Genomic DNA, 22,652 nt, shown 5'->3' on the forward strand with positions numbered 1-22,652 from the left:
CTGCTTGTCCTGAGGAAGAATAAGTATCAGAGGTCCCGCAATTGGGGTGTCTGAACTTTTTCTACTACCGACCACATACAAAAAAAATGAAGTTATACAGTATATACTTCTTGTGGATCTCATCTTTGTGATATCGGTTAAAAGTGAATTATTAGTAAGAACTTTGGTCTGCTCTTTTCTTATTTTCCAAATGTTTCAACTTCCTGTAATTCTAATATTTTTGTCCAAAAATTACAACTTTGTTTGATTTTGTGTCTCATTTTACGACTTGACATTTATTTTTAATGTTTCAACTTTTTGCTACCATAATGACATTATTGTTTTTCAGAATATTCTAAGTTAATTCTAGTAAAATTGCAAAATTTTCCTCATTAGAATACTTTTTATTCTCACTAAAATTAGTTTTTTCACCATTTCTGTTGTTTTTTTATATTTTCCAACTAAATCAACTTTATTCATATAAATGTTTATTCTCATATTTTGACTTTAACATCACTTTTTCCACAAATTGACACATTTATTCTAAAATTGTTTTTCAGAATATTCCAAGTTTATTCTCATAAAATTGCAACATTTTCCTCATTAGAATACTTTTTATTCCCCCTAAAATTAGTTTTTTCACCCTGTTTCTGTTTTTTAAATTTTTTAAAAAATCAACTTTATTCATATAAATGTTTTTCTCATAATTATGAATTTATTCTCATATTTTGACTTCATTAACATAACCTTTTCCACAAATTGACAAATTTATTCTAAAATTATTTTCCCTCATAATATTACATTATGTGGTGTGAAATTAGCAACACTAGCTTAGCTATGTGGAGCAAACAAGTGGGGGAAGTGAGAGTTTTCTCATGTTTGGCACTCATACGTCGCTGTTGGAATATCATTAAAAAGTACAAGTACCTTTTAGCTAATGTTTCGGTCCAGTTCAGCTCACAATAGTTCAGTATTTGCAGGATAAGTGTGAGGAAAACAAGTCCCGGAGAAGCTCCAAATGCTAAAAGCAGGACACCATAATTGGCCCAGCAAAGTACCAGCAAATCGTAGTATTTGAAGAAATAAAAACATGAATCTCTTTCTAAATTACATAGTAAATGTGAGATAGTATAGTTTGGTAATGACAATCACCAGACTGACGTGTGCGTTCAAAGTTTTCTCTCTTTTATTGGAGGCGGAAGGCAAAGACACGCATTTCACTTCAGTTTTCTCACAGACCTCCCGCCCCTCCCACCACTTGCTATCTACAAAGTACTTTCTGTTCCTTCTCAAAAGCAAGAGCTACATCCATCGTACATGTTAGAAACAGTTATTAAAAAAAATAGAAATAAAAATGTACAACATACACTTGATATATATAATATAATTTTTGCTCTTATTTTATTTTTACAGAGGTAAAAATACTAAGCGTAGTAAAAAATGGGTCTAATTCAATACAGGGAGTCTTTTTTTTTGTATTAATTTAAATACACAACAAAGAGAGGTTCAGGCACTTGTAAATTGGCTCTGAATGGACACACAAACAGCGGATGGAGGGAACAAAAAAAAGACACTTTGCACTCTGATTGTCTTTCTCGCTGATACATGACACCGCTGAAGTCGACGGGAGTCAACTGGATGTAACGCCATCTTCACTTCATCCCCACAGACACGGTGGATGCAGGATCAGGAGACGGGAAGAGGGTTGTGGTGTCAACACACTCACACACACACACGCCAGAGACGTACACAAAGTGGCACACAGGACAGGATGTGTGAGACGGATGCAACCAGAGAAGGAAAAAGGACATCCTCAGGCATTCTGGATTTTGACTACAGTAAGTGACATTTCCTTGGCACAACAATCAGGTTGGGAGGTTTGTTTACCGGACTTCAGCTGTCCGTTAAAAGAAATGTTTTGTCTTTTTCAAAAGGGATTCTATAAATGTTTTTTTTTTTATATATACAAATATAGGTATGTAGAATCATTCACAGTTCCATGAAACGGTTTTTGTACTTTGACATTATGAACCACAATCTGATGTCAAAGGAACTATGCTGGAGTATTTGTTTTAGGGCCAAGAATAACAACATGAAGCTAGCTTCCTTTAGCTAGCATGGTTGTTTGGATTTAGGTGAGATACTTTGTTGTTGTTGTCCGAAATCCAACGCCTGTGGTGCGTGCAATCATGTCTATACTTAACGCAAAGAAAAACAATGCTGACACTTTATTTATATGTCGCGACCTGGTGACTGTTGGGCCATCCGGACCTAAATCTCCACTAGACTTGGCTTTGAACTTAGAAGCCGATTGTACGTCGCAGGTGAGTCTTATTTTTATGCATAAAAATAGTTCCGACCAAGTTTACACGACTGATTGCTTTTAGCGGTAACCATGCTATAACCAAATGACATCTTCATTTGGGGGGGTAGGGAGGTGACGTTTGGTGCGTCACATGCTCTGGATCGTTAAGGCAAGACTGGCAGCGACGCTAACGATGACATGTCCTGGCGAAAAGAATGTGTTGAAATCCCAACAGGAATTCAGAGAATGGCAAGGTTCCAGATTTTGGTGATGATTTGAGGCACCGTCTGGAATAATAATCCCAAAAGAGCATGGCGGAACCGTCTCGTTTTTGAGTGAACCACACATCAGCATCTTTTTTTTTTTGTTGCTAAATAAATAGGGTTTTTAAAAATGAAAATCTTTGGGATGTTTAATTAGGTAGATGTCAATGGCGCTTGACTCATACGTGAACTTTACTTGGTTCGTCCATTCACTCACGCATGCAAAGAAGTTTAGTGTCTTCATTCAAAGCGGGACAGGATACTGGAATAGGAACAAAGATAGAACCAAGAGAAAAATATTCAAGTTCTTTGATACCAAGTCAGTGTACAAAGTATAAAGTACCTGCATATGTGATACATATAGGTTCAGCTATAAAACAAAACTAACAAAAAAGGCCCCCTGAAAAAGAGTGTGCGCTCTTTCTCTTGCCAAAAAACGGAGCACTAATATGGCCGCGAGAAGAGACGAGAGAACTGTCTGCCATTAGGGGGAGCTTATCTTCCCAGGCCACTTACAAAATGCACCAACTGTTTGTAAAAATTTTTTTTTTGGCTTATTTCAGTTTCAGGAATTTGTAGAGAAACAAAAGCGGCAGAGGGAGCCATGGCCCCTCCATTTTCGTCCCCCCTGTCTTTCCCTGTGCTTGCGTTGGGTTATGTTTTTTTTTTTCAGTTCCTCCAAGGAGCTTCTGAACTAGGCGGCTCAGCTCAGGGCCTTGTGTCGGCCTCCGCAACAGCCACAAGCCAGCCCTGCGCGGTGGCAGGCGTGGAGTGGCGGGTAAAGGCAGAGGCAGGGTGCCACCAGGGACAAGCCCAGCAGTGCTAACCAGCGTGTGCCCAATCTTCCACCCTCGCCCCCATCGCAGGTGCAAGGATCAGAGTAGTCCCCTTCTGGGTCGGACATGCAGTGGTAGAGCATGGTGTCGGCCAGCCACATGCAGCTGACTCGCTGGATGCACCCTCGCACCGGGTCTGGAGCATCCTGGCACCGGCCCCTCCTGTTTTCTGAGATATAAAAGGCTGCGCCACAGTGCTCGCAGTGAGCGCGCTCCAGCCCATCCACCTTGCGTCCCTTCCCGCCGTTAGTGGACGGAGAGGAGCTTGGCAGGAAGGAACGAGGCTGGGTGGAGACCACAGGGAATCCTTGGCGGTACGACCCTCCGTGGCCCTTACTCGGGAAGGGTCCAAGGGCTGGGTCAGAGTCTGAGGGTGACAGGGCCGGCGCCAGGGGATACGTGTAGTCGTGCTTCTGTGCCTCTGTTTTGGCAAAATGCACATAGGATTCGGAGTCTTCCACTTGGATGAACTTGTCGCGCACGGTGGCGTGGCGGTAGTCCTCGTAGCCAGTGAGCCAGGAGCGATCTGATGGCCGCATATGCATACGATCGCCGGCTCGCTCCCAGATGCGCTCACGTGGGTTGATGCGGACGATTTCCTCATCCTCTTGGAAGGTGACATGGGGAAGCCGAGACAGAGGCTAGAGGATGACAGAATCCAACGTGAACACAACCGGACAACAATTGAACGCACAACGAAGGGCTCTATCAAGACCAAACAGACCTGGTCCAATAAGTAGTTGTCTGAGAGCCGATACGTGTCGTGGAGGTTGTGACGATATCCCAGCATGCACCTGTGTCTCTGCGGAAGAGGCGAGGACTCGAGTGGCTGCAGGCAGCTCTCCAGCTTCTGAGAGGAGTTGGACGAGCTGTCGGTGGCATTCTGGGGACGACAAAGAAAACACAGGATGCGTCTGAGAGCCGCGTTGTCATTGGACACAACAAACGGTCGCTAAGAGGAGACGCTGCTATTGGACAAACAAAAACAGGAAACATTGGCTCCACTCAGATTGGGGAAAAACAGGAAAGGAGAGCTTTGTTTTTCAGCCGTTGGCTTCCTCAATTGGAGTGGGTGCAAAGTCGAACTCCATATGCCGTCAAACTTTAGCATACTGTCTAAAGATTTTAGGGACCATCGTATCTAGCCATCTTTTGTAAATTCCTTTGTATCTTGAGTATTTCTGGATAAAATAGTTGCCATGGCTATAGAGTCAAAGGGTGCTGTGTATTTCTCATTCTTAGACTCCTATTAGTCCCTAAAACTGTTCCACGTCTGTCCACAAGTCTTTGTTCACCTGACAAAGCTCATTTTCAGCTGAGTGGAGGGGTGATGGAGTCAAAACAACAGGAACAAACATCAGATTAAAGGGGCAAATCTTTTTAAAACAGCCAAAGAAAATTTACTTTACAAAAGCTTTGGCTGGGATTAGCACTTGCTAACACCCCGTTCTCTGGGGGATTTGCTTCATGCTAGAAGCTCTGTAGGAAATTCCCTAAGACAGGCGTCACCAACCTGCAGGTGGCAGCCTGAAAAACATTCAGACCAGATAGAAAATAAATTGCACACCTAAATGATAATTGAATTGTTATTTTTCTGAATAACTTTATATATTTTTAGCTTTTTTTGGTACCTCCCATGACGAGCATTCTTAGCTAGCTCAAACTAAGTCGTTTTCTCTCGGTAGAACGCACAAAAAAGGAAATTAAATATATGTTTCACATATTGATTGTGAATCATGACTGCAAAATTCCTAAGAAATTGCAGTTTTTCTTTCAGCGTTGACACGATCACAAGTTAAGTTCACGTTCTTGTTCTCAATGCTACCACCATTGAAGCTCAAGTCATTGCACCTTGTGCACGCGTGTCACCCGTATCCTGTCCCCTTTCCACTTAAAGGCTCTCAGGGCGCCGCTCCAAGTCAAATCTTGGCCAGACACCACACACAGTCTGGCCACGGAGTGCTCGGTCAGATCGATTTCAGACTGACACACACTGGAGGTCAGCCTCTGCTGTCGGTGTAGCGGGGCCTCGCAGTGTCCCAGCTGATGGGCACATGTTTGTGGATTGTGTTTGGTTTGGCAGGATTACATTTGGATGTCTTTGTAAGGCCATTTGATGACTTATTAATGTAGGAATATAAAGTAGCAGGATGTGTCTGACGTACTACACCATGAAAAAGTATTTTGGCTAGCTAAGACTGTTGCATAATACTGTACATATGTAGTCAAATGTTTTCCGTCCAATGTTGAGATTGTTTTTTTTGTTTTTTTAAATCTTGGTTAATAGTTTGACATTAACAAAAGAGCAGAATCTAAAATTTAAGGTTAGGTCAGCATTTCTAAGGTTCAACATAGATCATCTCAACATTTTCTGGAATCTTTGTGGAACTGTTTCTACTGCATGTGCGTTATTGGGCAAGATACTAAACAGAACTCGCTGTAAAAACATTTACCATAAAATATTTTCATGAAAATTTATGTAACAACACTGACCTTCAGCAAAGCTAATTAGGATAAGCAACAAATCCTATGCCTCATGAAAAATTTGAGAGGCAAAAATGTCAGGCTCTGTAGTTTCTGCAGAAATCTTACTATCTAACCAAATCTAACCAAAACAAATGGTATTTATGACAAACTATGCTGAGGTAACATGGGCAATTAGGTACTCAGATTCCACCTCTCTCGTTTGACTGGTACATCACACCAATTCTGGAGTCCAGAATTAACAATTAACAGTTAAAACCTCCTGTCTTCAAAGCAATGTTTCATTCATTAGATAATGTCTTAGTCATTGTGCCTTATTCACCCCAAGCATGATCACATGGACCAACTGTTCACCTCTTGCGCTTAGACCCTGCTCATCCGGCCCACTGAGAGGCCCCAAACCAACTCTATGAATTATTTGCCAGATTTATATGACCCAGATATGTGTGTGTGTGTCTGCTGAAGCTATACCCGTTATATCCTGGCTGCTCCCCACATGGATACTGCCACGCTGAGAATTTCCCCCTGCTTTTTTACAAAGCCCTTGTGGAGCAGTCAGCCAAAAATAACAAAACATACTGCCTCTGCTGCAGGCTCCGCCCCCCTGGAGAAGACATTACCAGGAGTTGGGAGGAGGAGCTGAGGCTACTCTGGCCTCCAAGGCTGAGACTAATTCAAAACAGGATCAGGACTCCCAACGAGCTCCAACTTTGCACAAGCAGTCGGAGTCAAGTAAAAATCGGAAATGAGAGGAGAGTTGATATTTCTGGACATCCTCCGTCTGTGTGTTTAAGGTTGGACGTTTTCAAGTTATTTTCCGACACAAAACTTCAACAAGCCCTCCTGGGATGAGCCCAGAATTGCCCCAATAAGCATCCACTCCCCCCGTTGTGAGCGAGCCAAAATAGAGACAGCGAGAGGAGACGTTCCGAAGGGAGCGCTTGGGTTATGTTTAGGTTTGTCCAACGAGGAATAATTTAGGAAAGTATGTCCATCCTTGCCTTCCCCCTCTCGCTCAATGTCCACCTCCTAGTCCCACCATAACTGTAAATCTGCTGCAGCATTTTGCGCCAACCGCGGCTGCACGCCTGGCGAGCCCTGCCGCCACGCCGCTAACTTTGGAGGAGGCCATTAACAAGGGCTAAAAGGAACGGCGGCACCATGTAGGCCGTGCTTGTGTCAAACTTGGCAGTCGGACGGCGGACACAAGTCACAGGAGATAGGACAAAGTGGAATGACTGATTTGAGGCAGGGAAAAAATTGATTATTTGGCCCTTAGCATGAAAGTTGTGGCGGTTCATAAACCGCACTTGCATAGTTCCCATCTAAATTTGTTGTTTTTATTTTTGACATTTTACTGATTATCCACCCTCGTTTATTAATTGGTTCCATACGTGAAAACTGAATGTCCGCAAATCAGGATTCAATATTAATAAACTGAATATTTTCACTCCTATTAGAGCCCTGTAGACACTGAATAAGACAATATAGTCACCGTTACACTTCTATTATTTTATGGGTACACCACATTGCACAGGCTACGGGATCACTGCAGGGACATAAGAGATGGCTGCTGCTAGCAGAGCGAGCTGCCAAGCTAACTAGTAAACCTGCAATGTATTCATTCTAAGCTTCAGAAAAGGTTTCAAACTGAGTAGGGAAGAATGACAATGCACAAAGCCAAAAATGTACCACTTCCACACCAAGAGTGAGGATAACTTTTTCCCCCGTACTTTTTCATGACGGACATATCATGCCTGACTTCATGCACCGTTGACGTAATGTAATCTAACATAATGTCTCATCAATGTAACTGGACTGATGCCTAGTGAGCAGAATACTATGTGACTTGTCTTTCACTATTTTTGACATAATAGACCATAATCAACCACAAAACAAGAATAATTTATTAGTTCATTCATTTTTTAAAGAAGAGTGAGGGAACCAGGGGCGGCACGGTGGTCGAGTGGTTAGCGCGCAGACATCACAGCAAGGAGACCAGGGTTCAATTCCACCCTCGGCCTTCTCTGTGTGGCGTTTTCATGTTCTCCCCGTGCATGCGTGGGTTTTCTCCGGGTACTCTGGTTTCCTCCCACATTCCAAAAAATATGCTAGGTTAATTAGCGATTCCAAATTGTCCATAGGTATGAATGTGAGTGTGAATGGTTGTTTGTCTATATGTGCCCTGTGATTGGCTGGCAACCAGTCCAGGGTGTACCCCGCCTCTCGCCCGAAGACAGCTGGGATAGGCTCCAGCACCCCCCATGACCCTCGTGAGGAAAAGCGGTAGAAAATGAATGAATGAATGAATGAGTGAGGGAACCACGTTCCATGTTTGCTTCCAAAGTAGCTCCTTTGCTGTTGTCAATGTACCAAGAAACAGAAAGTGAGCCAAGAGCTGACTGTCACTAGACTGCTTTCACATAAGACTTGGCTCGGAACCTCAGGCTCGTCTACCTCTGAAACAGGTAAAGATTTAGGGTTTGATGCAGTACATTTCAAAATTTGAAATGATTTGCAATAACTGTCATTATACGGTAAATATAAAAGACAGGTGTAAAGTGAATGCACATCAGTACATGTGTGTCCCTCAAATTTTGGCACTTAAAGGACTTATGTTAATGTTCCCGTTGATTGATTGTTTTCATCATGATGGAGGACATGTCTTTTGAATGCCCATCCCTAGTTTTCCTGCACATGTGAAAACACTTGCGAGGCCCGTGACAGCACCGTAGCCTCCCTCCGCCTCTCAGTGTGTTTGTGTACGTCTCTGCGGTGGCGATACACTCCCAGCAGAACACCTATTAGTCTTGGCCATCACAGACAGCCAGAGTCAAAAGATGAACCACGAGGCACTTCCTCTCGTAAATCAGCGGGCCCCGCACTAAGCTGGGAAACAGCTGCAAGCCGCTCGTTTGGTTGCTGCTCTTTTTAAGCCTGGAGGGAGGGCGGGGTAGGCCGGGGGGTGGTGAGGTGGGGTGGGGGGGTCACCAGGAGAGAGGGAGGCGGTAGGATACAGGAAGTAACCTTTTGACCTCGCCTGCTGCTTCTGGTGTCTGGTTACAAGGGAGGCAGGGAGGAGGTGGGGGAGGGGTCCCGGCTGAAGCACACAAACTTTTTTTTTTGCATTCAAACAGCTCTTGTGTTTTGAAGATGGAGCTAGTGCAGCCGCCATTTGGATGACAGAGACACGCTTACTGTAAAAACGTCGTCGTCGCCCAGCTCGCCTTCGTTCTGGAGTGCTGTAGAGGAGGTTGTTGAACCTATGGAGAAGAAAGAAAAGCATTAATGCAGAAAAAGTAGCTTGTCAGCACCATGTGGTTGTCTTTAGGTTGCCTAGAGCTGTGTTCAAAGCTTAGCTAGTCCAACTGTTAAATATATTGAGTTACTTTCCAGGTATTTCACATTGAGGCGCATGGCCATTTCAATAACGGGAAGTAAAAATGGAAGGAAATATGGATTCTTCTTTCCGACTTCCCCGGTCTGACCCAGAAGCAATGACAGACAATGACCTGATCCGTGGGCTCAGTAAGGTTAGGGACCGCTAGTCTAGACTCCTATGTACCTTCTGCCAGGTCCTCAATGGCTTTCCGCACCCCTCTGTCGAAAGCCCTTGCATCAGCCGGACCCTGAAAGGACAGTCCACACCTACGGTCCTCTACCTTCCAGTGGTGAAAGGTGGGCGTAGCTATGGTGTACACCAAGTCCTTCCTCAGTGGGCAGTCCAGGATCACCTGTCAATCACAGGCACATCAGTCAGTCATTCGTTTTCCTTCAAAAGAAGTGCTCACGGCGGCCGGTGTCACCTGTTTATCCCGCAGCCGCTCCCCTCTGATGAGGAACTGCGAGCTGCCAGAGGACGGCAGCGGGGGCAGCTCGGCAGGTCGGAGTCGGCACACCCCCACCCTGCTGAGAGCGCTCCCGTCCTGGGCCAGCCAGCCTCCACTCGAGTCGTCTCGCGTCATCACCACCGCTTTCACACGCACGATGTAGCTGTCACTGGGCACAAGGGGGACAACGGTGAGACCGTTAAGAGTGACATCTTCCAAGAAAAAGACCCTTCATCCTATCCACGCACATTTCTACATCTTTTTACTGCCCGGTTTAGTTTGCCGAGTCCACCACACTTCATCACAGAGCTTTCGCACATTGGCAGAATGTTTGAGGGCGTCCACAGTCACGACTTTGCCTCGTCCTCGCTCTGATGGAGGTGGGAGGTGTTGTAAGCACACGTACAGTACATCTACCTCTAGAGGCGACAATTTTTTATTATTTTAAGCACATAATACCGACACTGCTTTTACTTGAATGCATTTCCCATAATCTCTAAGTCAAGACATACTCCGACACTGCTTTTACTTGAATGCATTTCCCATAATCTCTAAGTCAAGACATACTCTATACATTTGTTTAATACTGTCTATTGACTGAAAAACATGTTTCACAACATTGTACCTTTATCGAGCATCTTCCTTAGGAGTAATCATGTACTTGCGCACTATATGCCCCTGAAAGTCAGGTGTCAAAATTAGCATTAAAAAGGCCAAAATGCTCCAACACGCATCAAGTGAGCAAATGGCACACATTTTTTGGAATAAAAACATGTACATTTAATTGATATAAGTCAATTAATTTTCAAGATAAGAAACTAAAGACAGCCTCTATGTCCTGTAGCCCCTTAAGCTGTGACATCATCATGAGACATCCAGTCGGAATATTCAGTGTCACTCAAGAATTTCAAACACATTTTTGTTTTGTGGGGAGAATGCCAAGAGTTGAAAAAGTTATGAATAAGTGGACAAAAAACCAGTGCCATCAAAGTGGCCGTTGTTATGCTCGCCGCATTTCAATGATGATTGCTTTGAGGAAGTTTGCAGTGTTGACAAAAAGCTGGGATACAACATATGACAATGAGCTGTGACTTGCATAAAATATCCATCTACAAGACTCCCTGTTCACAAGACGAGACAATACACCAGCTTGGGTCTGTGAGACGACATTTTAACTTTACTTTTGAAAGACTTATAGAATATTGCATCTACTACTACAAAGATTTACTAGTAAATATAGTACTACTAAAATTTCTACTCCCTCACACTCTTCTGCACTAGTGTATGCTGAGGAATATGACTGACAAAAGGTCTCACTCCATTCCTGCTGTTGTTCTATGGAACAAACGCAGCAATGTGCTGAAACCAACGCACAGAGTGCAACTCTATGATTGTGATTTTTATTTAAGTGAAATGTTTGCTAAAAGATGTTTAAATGTTTATCTCTTTTTAAAAGTTCTTGACATTCCGATTACCATGTAAAGTTTATTGCTTTTGATATGGTGTACTCATTGTTATGCCATATATGATCATTACATTAATGAAAAATAGTCTCAAAATAATGTTGGCAATAATATTGTTTAATATGCAATCATTTGTAGGACAATTGCAAAATGTATTATGACAGATCCTAGTAGCTATACACATTACTTTAAATGTGTTTTAATAAGTGAGTGAGGCACAATTATATAGCGCCTTTCAAAGGACCCTCTTATAATGCCCATTCATGGTATCTGGGTATTTTGGGTATTGCTAAGATATGTTGCTCTTCAGTTCAGGCACAGTATTTCTTTGGTGTTCAGTCTTGGAGTCTCGGCATTTAGAGCGAAAATTAAATCATATGCAAACCAGATCAGCCAAAATGGAGCTGCTGTTTGACACAGAGGAGGAAGAACCTGGCGACAGTTTAGTCTACAAAGACCCAACAATGCGGGACAAAAGAATCGTCGTGCTCCAACATGACAGTCGCCGCCCTAAAGAGGGGACACAATAAGCCCGATCCACGACGCTGATCTGACAATAACAGGAAAGACTCCTCCTCCACCTCTGTGTCTTTTGAAAATGTACATACAAACCCTGTGGGTGTATGTGTGGTGTGGACTGTTTGTCTGTCGTCATGCAGTCGGCCAGCCTGTCATTCAGTCACTTTTATGAATGTGCGTGGGAGGGAGGGAGCCGCTCGACTGGTTTTGCCACCTGTGCTGCGTATGTGTGTGCACGCTCGTGTGTGTGTGTGTGAAACGTCAAATCCGCAGCACTGTCTGTAAGCTAATTATATAACACCACTTCTCCTCCACCTCCCTGTCTCTCTTTCTATCCTTATCCCTCGCTCGCCCACACACACACACAGACATCTGTATTTCCATTCTCATTCGTTGACATATACAGTAGCATTCCCGGGCCCTAAACCTTAACTGACCCTTTGTCATAATACACAATATAAGTGGCTTCTGACTGCTACAATGCACCAACAAGGTATTGGGTGTCTTTGTCGGATTTTGTGTTTGGATTTACTTTTAAGTGCATTTGTATCAATCGTTTAAACAAATGTCATTGTAAAATTTGATACCGACACACTGGAGATGTAAGGGTGTAGTTTACAGTTTGATTTGTCCTGTCAAAGCCACCTGTACAGACACACACAGGTGAAGCTAAACAGTTTTAGGCATAAAAAAAGTGTTAATTGTTTTGGCTTCCTGGTTAATGTGTCAGTTTAGTTTGTACGATGTGACATTTTATTGTCTTTTCATGAAATGACTTTCTTCTGGCTTCTAATTGGCTAAAACTGCATCATATTTTGGGTCATAGTGCAACTTGGGTTGGGTGGACAAAGTATAGCAAGGGTCTCCAGCAGGTAGCTCATGAGCCACCGGTAGATCACCAGTCAAATGTTTGCAATACCATCACCCAGTGCTCAGTCAAGTCGACCTAGTGTGTCTACCTCTGCCTTCAGTACGTTCTCTAACACAACCACTTTAAAGGCAATATTTATCTTTTTCAATTATTCCCATTTTCCATAGTTGCTTAATGTATGGTGACGTAAGACTTATATTTCAGTATATATGTGGTGAACACATGCTGCTTACTAACAGATAGCGATTTAAGAAATGTGCGAATGATGAATGAATGTGTGAACTACATTGTTTGACACCCGTTGTGGTTGCCGGTGCAAAATCCACAATCCAAAGAGGCAACTAAAAATGCACGTCATGGGATGCACCTTTTTCGTCTGAATGAAGTCTGGGGGAAAAAAAATTTCCAAGCCAACTTCCATTTACGTCATGTGACCTGCCTATTAACCAGGCTACAGCGACATTGCTATTGTTGTTGTTAAAATTGTTACATAGAAGAACTACTTTACTGGTGTAGTGACACCTCGCCACATCGCATCGGCGAGGTACTAGCTGGCTTCACCATACACTCGCTCACAGACATAGTCACCAAGAAAATAAAGGAACAGAATTTGCACAACGTTTGCGGGCGTTGTAAAATACTTGTTTGCATTAACAAGTGGTAAAACACACTTAGCTGTGTCGTGCACACACAGCTGCACTAGCATGCTCTGTTAAACTAAGCTAACCCTACAAGCTTCCATTCACACGCCGTGGAGCCTATCTCAGTTGTCTTTGGGCGAGAGGCGGGGTACAACCGGGACTGGTCGCCAGCCAATCACAGGGCACATATAGACAAACAACCATTCACACTCACATTCATACCTATGGACAATTTGGAGTCGCCAATTAACCTAGCATGTTTTTGGAATGTGGGAGGAAACCGGAGTACCCGGAGAAAACCCACGCATGCACGGGGAGAACATGCAAACTCCACACAGAGGTGGCCGAGGGTGGAATTGAACCCTGGTCTCCTAGCTGTGAGGTCTGCGCGCTAACCACTCGACCGCCGTGCAGCCTGAAGTCTACTATATTGGGTAAAAATGTAAAGGTAACTTGGGGGCTCTAATAACACTACCAAACATGTATCGCTAACAGGTTTTTCTATGCCATAACGCAATGACGAAAATATTCCATTTATAACAGGAGTCCTCCTTTGCGGAGGGATTACTGTACAAGACGTGTACTCCCCTGCACATAGGCAGGCCACCCACATGCAGAAATATCACCAAATCCTGGACTCCATATAAGCACAGTAGCTCCAACGTACACAATAGCGGCTATCGGTCCTCAGATGTGAAATAAGTCACATTTTGGACGGTCCTCTGACCCATGTTTAGGGCGCCCCTCCTTCGCCCCCATCTTCTGACAGGGCCTATAATCTGTGGTTGGAACACACAGAGGGCTACAAGCAGCGGTCAGGCGCTACTTTGATACACATGGGGGAGGACGTATGTTCTGGATTGAGCGTACACACTCCCAGACTTACATATACTGTACATGGGCACTGGCACATTCAGTGGTGGTGACTCTAATTTGGTCCAGACGAATATAGTGTGAGAATACACTGCTGGAATCACCAATGTAAAATGAGTCTTCTGCAAGATGCATTTCGACAACTTTTAAAGTATTGTTAAGTCAGGCTTTTCCAATACTTGACAATTTTTTCAGAGTACATTTAGGTTACAGATACTAGTCAACCGCTAATTAGTTTGGATTTTTCAAATTTCTGATAGGAAATAAAGGGAAACAGAAATAATCTGGGGTCAATCTTGACATTATGATAACGGTTAAAGGTTAAGGTAATATGGTTAATAAGGTTAAAGGTATTATGTGCACACATGCCTGACTTATCTTATTTTTTAATTGTCACACAAGTGTAAAAATAGGCTAACCACTGTAAAACAAAGACATGAATGTTGATAAGTGACAGCATGTACAATGATTGCAGACTCTTAGTAAGTCCTTAACTTTATGTTCGTCATTTTCTTGTGTTCCGTTTCCCTTGTTGCACCTTCGTTTGGAGTGAAGGAACATCAAACTGTGCTCAGAATTAACTCGTACTTACGAGGAGTGTCATGAGATTAAAATGACAATACATTTAATATGGAAGTGGCAGAGTGCGAGGCAGAATTTAACCCACACATTAAGTGCTTTAGGTAAACATTGAGATCCTATCTGAACTCGGTGCTCGTCCAGGACAGACTGGACGTGTGACTTTTTATCATCGCAGTTCAACACCTACAACCATGGTAATGTCCAAGTTGTAGTATTTATGATCAAAGTTGCTTAAGATTTATCAGATCAGATTTGATTATGTAAAATTCTAACATTTTTCTTTGATTTCCTTTATTTTTTTTAATTGAAGAATGACACTGTTTAATATTTCAGTTCAACTGTGACTCATTCACAGCCTTGCTGATAAGAGCCGGGGCAATTAATGAATCACATCCTCTTCTAATTACATCAGCATCCAGCCATTGGTCGAAGGTCGGTAGGTGTGTTTGCTTGGCCTCTTGGTACAATGCTATTGAATACAGCGAGAATTGTATGCATAATTACACATGCCTGATATGTGCTGGCATACACAACCCGCATGCTAACAGATTAGCACGCAATCAAACATCATTTCTGTGTATATAAAAAGCGCCGCAACAGTGCTGGGCAGTCAGGTAACATCCAACACATGTATGATGATAATCATAAAAAAAAGGCTAGTCATGTGATAAAGGCAGCTATACTTCCGAAGATAAGGACAAACAGGGCCACTCCTTTTACCTAATCAACACAACCAGACACGGACACAAAATGGCACACAGTCCGTGACATTGAGCACACCCACAAATGCAATTTGCTGAATATTTCTTTGAATTGTGCCTTTGATGTGCTCACATTGCATCGCATGGCATGAAATTGACATGCATGCGCTAATTTAAAAGTTTTAAAACATAAGGCACATGCTGCATGTCATGTTGAAAAAATTCAGAAGCGTTTGTTTTGGGTGGGGATTTTTTTTGGGCATTTACAATATTTACATCTTTGGACTCTAGCAAACCACAGTGAGAGCCATTATCCGAAATGTAAAAAAAAATGGTGGTAAACAATGGTAAACCTTCCCAGGTGGCCTGCCCACTAAAATGACTATAAGAACACAGCAACAACTCATCCAAAAGGTTACAAAAGACCCCACAAGAACATCAAAGGAACCGCAGGCCTCACTTAAGCCCAATGTTCATGACTCCACCATAGAGTCATAGAGAAAGACACTCTGCAAAAACGGCCTGCATGGCAAAGTTCCAAGACAAAACACTGCTGAACAAAAAGAACATTAAGGCTCCTCTCAATTTTGCTAGAAAAAAAATATTGACGATCCCCAAGACCTTTGCAAAATGGTCTGACGAGAGAAAACTTTAACTTTTCTGAAGGTGACCTGCAGTCCAGAAAAAGAATATCATATCAGCAGTAAAATAAAAAAAATATGGTGGTGGTAGTGTGATGGTGTGGAGTAGTTTTGCTGCTTCAGGACCTGGAAAACTTGCTCTGATAAATGGAACCATGAATTCTGTAACAAAAATTCCTAAAGGAGAATGTCCGGCCATCTGTTGGTGATCTCAAGCTGAAACCAACTAGGGTTCTTGCCTCTGAATGGCTGAAGGAAAACAAAACGAAGACTTTGGATTGGCGTAGTCAAAGTCCTGTCCTCAACCCTATTGAGATGCTGTGGGATGACCGGGGGCAATCACTTAGTCACATAGACTCATTTAGGTTTGGAATTTTCATTTAAAAACAAAATCCTTCTGTGTCATTGACTAATATTTACATTTGTTTGATGATCTGAAGTGCGACAAGAAATAAGAACTCAGGAAGGGGGCAAACTTTTTTTCACTCAACGATTGCTCGCAGTCTATCATTCCAAATGATAAAGAATCTGTTTTTACTGAGTAGAAAGGCGATTTACGATAACCTAATGCATTCTGAGGAATCACAGCTGTATATGCAACACAGCCGTTAAAAAGGAAGCGTTCATCAAAACCCACTCTATTCCCAGTGGCTAGTGCAAACAGGAAAAACAACCCCAAGGAGAAGCCACTTCATCCCCAGCTATTGACACACTGTTGCCTCCCGAGGGGGCGTTTGATCGGCTTTCTGCCAGTCGGCCAGGGGGTTATATGGAACACTCGCATGTTACAGGAAGCGCAAGGTGACAAGCGGCGGCGAGGTCAGCACCAGTTGGATACGTTTGTGTGGCCAACATCCGGCAGTGCCCTCATTGAATGACGTCGTAAAACAAAACACTGCTATATGTGCAGATGATTCAAGGGGCCTTTCAGATAAAGCAAATAGGACTCAGTCATTCCTAAAGTCTGCAACTGCTCCAAGATGGAAAATAAGCTGATTTTTTTCTAAACCTCTTAGAGGCGACTAAGGCCAAGCCAGACACTATAATGCTTCATATCCTCTCACACCCCCTACTACTTTAGGTCCGACGATTGTTTTTAAGTACAACTAATAAAGGTTAATGGTCTGTAATACCAAGAACAAAAACCATAGGAAGATAAGTTTCCCTCTATCTAGAGGCTAACAACAGAGAACACGCAACAACAACAACAATGGTGGACTATAGTCCATTGTGCTTATGCGTCCCCATTAAAAAGTACACTTACCATACTGCCAAAACATCCGGAAAATACGTACTACTCACATTAACCAGAATCACAGCTGAACACTATTCCAATGACTATTTAGGATAAGACCTCTACTGGCTTTCCGTTCATGCTACTGCATATATATATATATATATATAGTATATATATATATTTTTTTTTTTCTCATTTAAATATAACCTTAATTTGCTCCTAACATTCTTGTGCTTGATTGGTTATAGAGTGTTGTTTGCATAAATTGTCAGATGTCTGTGCTTTCGCCAGCAATAGGACAGCCTATGGTGTTGCTCCGGGACAACCGACAGAAATGCTTTAACAGTCTCTGAGGCAGATCCTGCTTCTGAACATGTAACCTTCTGAATATTTACGGCCATTAAATAACCCACTGTAATTCTCTTTTTTTCATTTATTTTCTTGTGTGTGCACTACATAGATACTGCACTTTCTGCTCGGCATTAAGATTCGGATCGAAAATAAATATGCCTATTTGTCTTTTGGATAAATTCTGAGGGGAAATGATTGTTCAGAACCACTCAGCACATGAGACACACATTGCAGTTAGCGTGAACCTGCATGCTACTTTTACAGTATTCATGTCAATCATCATGCTAGCGAGGTGTCAAAAGAACTGGTTAGAGAGGAAGTCAAATGCTCGGAGACGAATCAATAGCAGCCGCCTAATATGGTTAGTTAAACACCACAAAGTCAAGCTATTATTATTACAATCCTGGTTGCTCTGTCAGCTGATGGGCAGGATTCTTTAATGAGAAACAGGAAAAAAAAGGGACAAACAATCAGACTCCATTGTTTGGTCTTCAGCTATAAACAGCTCAGGCTATTATATAAAAGGTCTGATGAGTGCAACACAGGAAACACAGTTAACAAGGATCTGTTCCACATGATAGTGTGTGTACGTATATACATGCTGGGGGATAACCATGGTTTATTTATCTACATAGTTTATGGTTGATTGGAATGTGCTACTGTGGTTAATTGTGTGTATCTTTCAATGATTTCCTGATTTTTGTTTTTTAAAGGCGACCTATTTTTTTACACTTTCCTAACCTATAAATATAGTTACAATGGTGTATTCTTGTGCTTCTCTGTTTTACGGTGTTAAATCAAATTTTATATTTAGCACAGATGCAGCACCTATAGTTGGTTAATTGAAAGCATCTGACGGCAGAAAACCATTTGATTTAATGGTTGATCGTGACCGAGGGACATGGGTCCGCTGTATGATGTTGCTAGCATTATAGCTGATAAGCTACAATTTATGTTGCGAGTACCTGACCTGCATCCAGAGCCTTAGGCAAGCTTTAACTCAATCACTCATACATCCTAAACAGGAAGCGCCCTACGTTGTGATCTGACCCCCAGCGATCAATACGAGGTCAGTTCCATTCACTGGTCAATAGAATAGAATGCAAAAAGCAGCAACGACACATTACATCTGAAATCAGGGTTATTTCACAAAGACAAAAATACTTTTGTTTTGTGCGTTCATTGAATAACAACCATTGAACTGAAATGGGCTGTTCATTAGCTGATCAAAAGTTTAAGACTATAGCTAAAATAATCGGTTTGGGCATGCTTGATGCCGGTGTTTCCACAACGCTAGTGGAATGTTGCTTCAGGTGGTGAAGGTGGCTTCACAGACGGCATCCATTGTCTGGAACTGATGCCAATTTTTGTAAACTTTCGTTACCATCCATCCCCAAATGGATTTAGTTCGGGGGAACATATTGAACATTGTCAACTGCAGTGTTGTCTTTCTGAAAAACCCTGTCATTACCGCACAGATGAGGGCCTTCAGTCATATGGAATGCCGCCTTACAACATCTCCACATAGCCAACCACTGTTTGATGCCCATGCACAAACTAAAGCTCCATTTTCCAATTAAAGAAAAGGCACCCCAGATCATGATGGTGCTCCATCAGGACCATTAAGGCTACATTTTTTTCTCACCAGAGAAAACCTTCTTTCACCTTTCAAGGTCCCATGTTGTTGCTGTTATAGAAATTCCAAACGTTAATTTAGTGGCGCTGAAGGACAAGACCTTTTGAAGATGTTTTTAGTTCTTCAATCCATTCTCTCGCAGATGCAGTCTGATGGTTATTGGACTGCACTCAGTACCAGTAACGACCTTTATTTGGGCCTAGGGTGGTCCTGTGTCGTGATGGACAGCCAATCGCATCCTCCGGCTTATGTCTATAACCCTAAGGATGTTATACAAGGCCTTGCTTACTCAGCCCAACAATTCAAAGCGTTTTTGCCTTTGCCATCAAGAGATCATGACAGTGTGCATACCTAACAGAGAATGACATTGATTCCACATTTTTGGCTTTGACAGGCTGCGGTCTTAAACTTTTGATGGAAACCATTTCACTTTAGTGCTTGTTTGCAAGAAATTGCTTACTCAGAATTTTGTATCACTCCCATTTCTTCTTCTTGCATTTTGAAGCTCTACATGGAACCTCCTTAAGACAAAACAGGTCAAATTCTTTCAACTGTTCTTAAAATGTTGACCAGAGGAATACAGGACAATTTTAGCGAGGGAACATGCGGACCCGATGTGACCACCAGTGCCTTGTGTTTTCAGGGATGGACTGCATGTCTGTGTTAAACCCACCGGTGTAATTTAGTATCTCAAGTTCATTACTGACAAATATAATAAGAATCAAAGATGAAATTATATAGCTAACAATAAATATTACAGTCCATCCATATGCGCTAGGATTAATCCCTACTACATTTACAGTAGCCTTAGGGGTCCATCAAACATTTGGCCAGTGACTTTACACTTTATGTTGTGTTAGTTCTTAAGTCGCCTATCAATGTCTGCTCTGAAATGTAAGTACCAGACAGCAGTTGTTTATTTTGAAAGTTGCTAATCCCACCGCCTTTCTTATTATAGCTATTATAATACGGAGATTTGAATAGATATAATTGTGTTGTATCCATGTATGAGGAGGAGATATAAGTGGCCATTTAAATTTAGAAAAAGGTATTTTCTCTGACATTTACATACTGTACATGAACATAAACTTCAGTGCCCCCCCCCCCGCATAGGCTTCAGTTTGTTTCTCTCCATTGGCTCCCGGGATGTTTTAGAATACAGTCCTGTTTGTCTTCAAGGCCATCAGTGGTTTACTTGGCCAAGTTTTTAAGTGTTCCTCGATGAAGAAGGGCTCCGTGCTCATGTGAGCACACAACTCTAGAAAACATGAGTACAAGCTACAAAAAAAAATGTGTATGATCGTACTTTTGTTGCCTTTGCCCCCAAGCTTTGGAACTAGAGTTTGTCACAGGGGTATCGGTTTTTAAATATCATTTTAAAAATAATTTATTCAGAATGCCTTTTGACACGTGATCACTGTACTGTATGTACATATATTTTTATTTTATTCATTGTTGTTATATTTTATCATTTTTTATTCTTGTCAAGCACCTTGGACACCATTGGAATGTTGAAAGGTGCTATATACTGTAAATATACTTTGATTTGATGAACAAGTAGACAAGCGAGAGCACTCACCATGGAAATGCTTAATAAAGTCTCAAATTCGAGCTTTATTTATGGATATCGGGTGTAGACACAGTAGTTTAAACAGATGCCGTTAAATATGAGAGTTTAAACATTTGGTTATGGCCAGCTAGTGTGTGTGTGTTTTTTTTAGCTAACCTCGATTTTTGCTTATCATATTTAAGAATACAACCCACAAATACTGAGTTCTGTTTGTATATGGGGAGGAGGATACTGTTATGAATGGATATTTGCACTTCTAAATGACCATTTTCTCCGTTTACTGGCATGAACAGTCTACCTAACCCATGTTTGTGCTAATCGTGTTTTAGCACAGTGCTACAAACCGGAAGTCCACTTCCTAGCCCCCTTGTGTTTGACCAGTTGGGGGGCGTCGGCGGTCCCTAATCGTCTCCATCGGCCCCCGTATTGGCGAGTGCGGCCAACAGGCATGAATGAAGACAGAGCCGGAAGGTTAGAGGGCTTTTCATGAATGAGCCAGCGTCACGCCGCCGCTGTGCAAACACCCCCTCCACCCCCTCTCTCTATTGCCTGTAAGTTCCCACCACCGTGTATGCTAGCAGAGAACACGACGGCTAACTGCCAGCATACTAAACATAAAAACCAGGCGTACTAAAAAGCTAACATCATTGTGTGTTTAAATAACATATATTCAGTAAAAATGATTACGGTTAGTGTTTAAAATAGTATCCTGTTAGCTTGCTAGCACGAGAACGCACAGGCTAGCGTGTACAAACGCAAGCCACTTCCTCCTCCGCTTAACTTTACTTTATCCATAAATGCTAATTAATGCTAGCTTCGTGGGGTCGACTATGAAAGAAACATTATCAGAGCATTCATAACGTTTTTTTATGAATGGAGCCGAGCGACAGGCTATGCAAATGAGGTGCGATTGAGAAGGACATGGCGGATATCTCATATCCTGTGAGACTTCCCCTTTCAGTTGCACACACACACAAGCGATACGAGAACAGGCGATGGGATTGTAGTTTTTTTGTGGTGTTTCTTGTCGCAGAATTGGCATAGAGTGTTTGCAAACATGGGGCCTTGTAGGCTGACTGGGATCCGTTCAGAAAATGCTTCTGATCCACCCACGCTTCTTCTTCTTCTCCCCCTACCACCTTCTCTCCGTTAATCCGAAAACCAAGACGGTCCTCCTATTTATCTATCTACGCATACAATCACAACAACTATGTATTTATGTCAGTTTCAACCAATGCATCAGGAAAAAGACGGTGCCTGAAAAACCAAAAAGTAGTCGCCTCCAAGTTGTCAAGGGAAAGCCACAAGAAGGGGGCAAGGAGGGAGGGTTGCACGCGATCTTTGAAGTACTTACTCGTTAGGGTGTGTTTCTTCTATCATTTTCTCTCTTCACCTCAGGTCACGTAGCAGCACGGCGTATTCATTGTTTGGCCTCGTCATCGTCCATTAATCCCACATAAGAAAAATCCTCTGCTGGAAGTCTTTTTGTGTGCTTGTGTATGTGCAATGTGTTTATGTGCGTTATGTGTGTGTGTCTGTGTGTGGCGGAACCTCCGTCGCCCCCCTCCTCCTCCCCCAACTGCTTTTGGATTGCAAATGCAGAACCCCCCACTTCTTCCTCCTTCCACCACCTTCTTCTTCCCAATCCTCCAACTTGGACCTAGTGGTCCATGGCCGTGAAGCAGCCAGCAGGTAAACGTGTAGTCCAACCCCCCCTCGTTCCTCCTCCCCCCAGGTGGTGGTGTCTTTCTTTTGTCAAAATGTCCTCGGAAAAAAAAAAAAGAAGACACTGATACGACTGCAGCTCCGGTTGTGCGTGAGAAAGCGCGTCGTTGTCGCCGTGGGGTGGCCCCGCTAGAGCCCCATCTCC

General features: G+C 42.6%; 1 protein-coding gene and 1 long non-coding RNA gene across 2 annotated transcripts; one reads left to right on the forward strand and one right to left on the reverse strand.

Annotated features, from left to right (window-relative positions):
- Positions 1–1,695: 1,695 nt before the first annotated feature.
- On the forward strand, positions 1,696–7,021 carry LOC131108007 (uncharacterized). Its single transcript, XR_013625084.1, has 2 exons — positions 1,696–1,817; positions 6,461–7,021. It is a non-coding gene; the product is annotated as an uncharacterized LOC131108007 (long non-coding RNA).
- Positions 3,103–22,320, reverse strand: LOC131108006 (sprouty-related, EVH1 domain-containing protein 2-like). The gene is made up of 6 exons (XM_058058588.2): positions 22,137–22,320; positions 9,674–9,866; positions 9,433–9,601; positions 9,066–9,130; positions 4,108–4,266; positions 3,103–4,024 (listed from the first exon to the last, which is right to left on the reverse strand). Exons 1-6 carry the CDS (start codon positions 22,160–22,162, stop codon positions 3,251–3,253), a joined length of 1,386 nt encoding a protein of 461 aa, XP_057914571.2. The 5' UTR covers positions 22,163–22,320; the 3' UTR covers positions 3,103–3,250.
- Positions 22,321–22,652: the final 332 nt, after the last annotated feature.

The sequence above is a fragment of the Doryrhamphus excisus genome, linkage group LG20 (assembly GCF_037039965.1).
Source record: "Doryrhamphus excisus strain RoL-2023G ecotype Guam linkage group LG20, RoL_Dexc_Guam_v1.1, whole genome shotgun sequence".
In the NCBI taxonomy this organism is placed as follows: Eukaryota; Metazoa; Chordata; class Actinopteri; order Syngnathiformes; family Syngnathidae; genus Doryrhamphus; species Doryrhamphus excisus.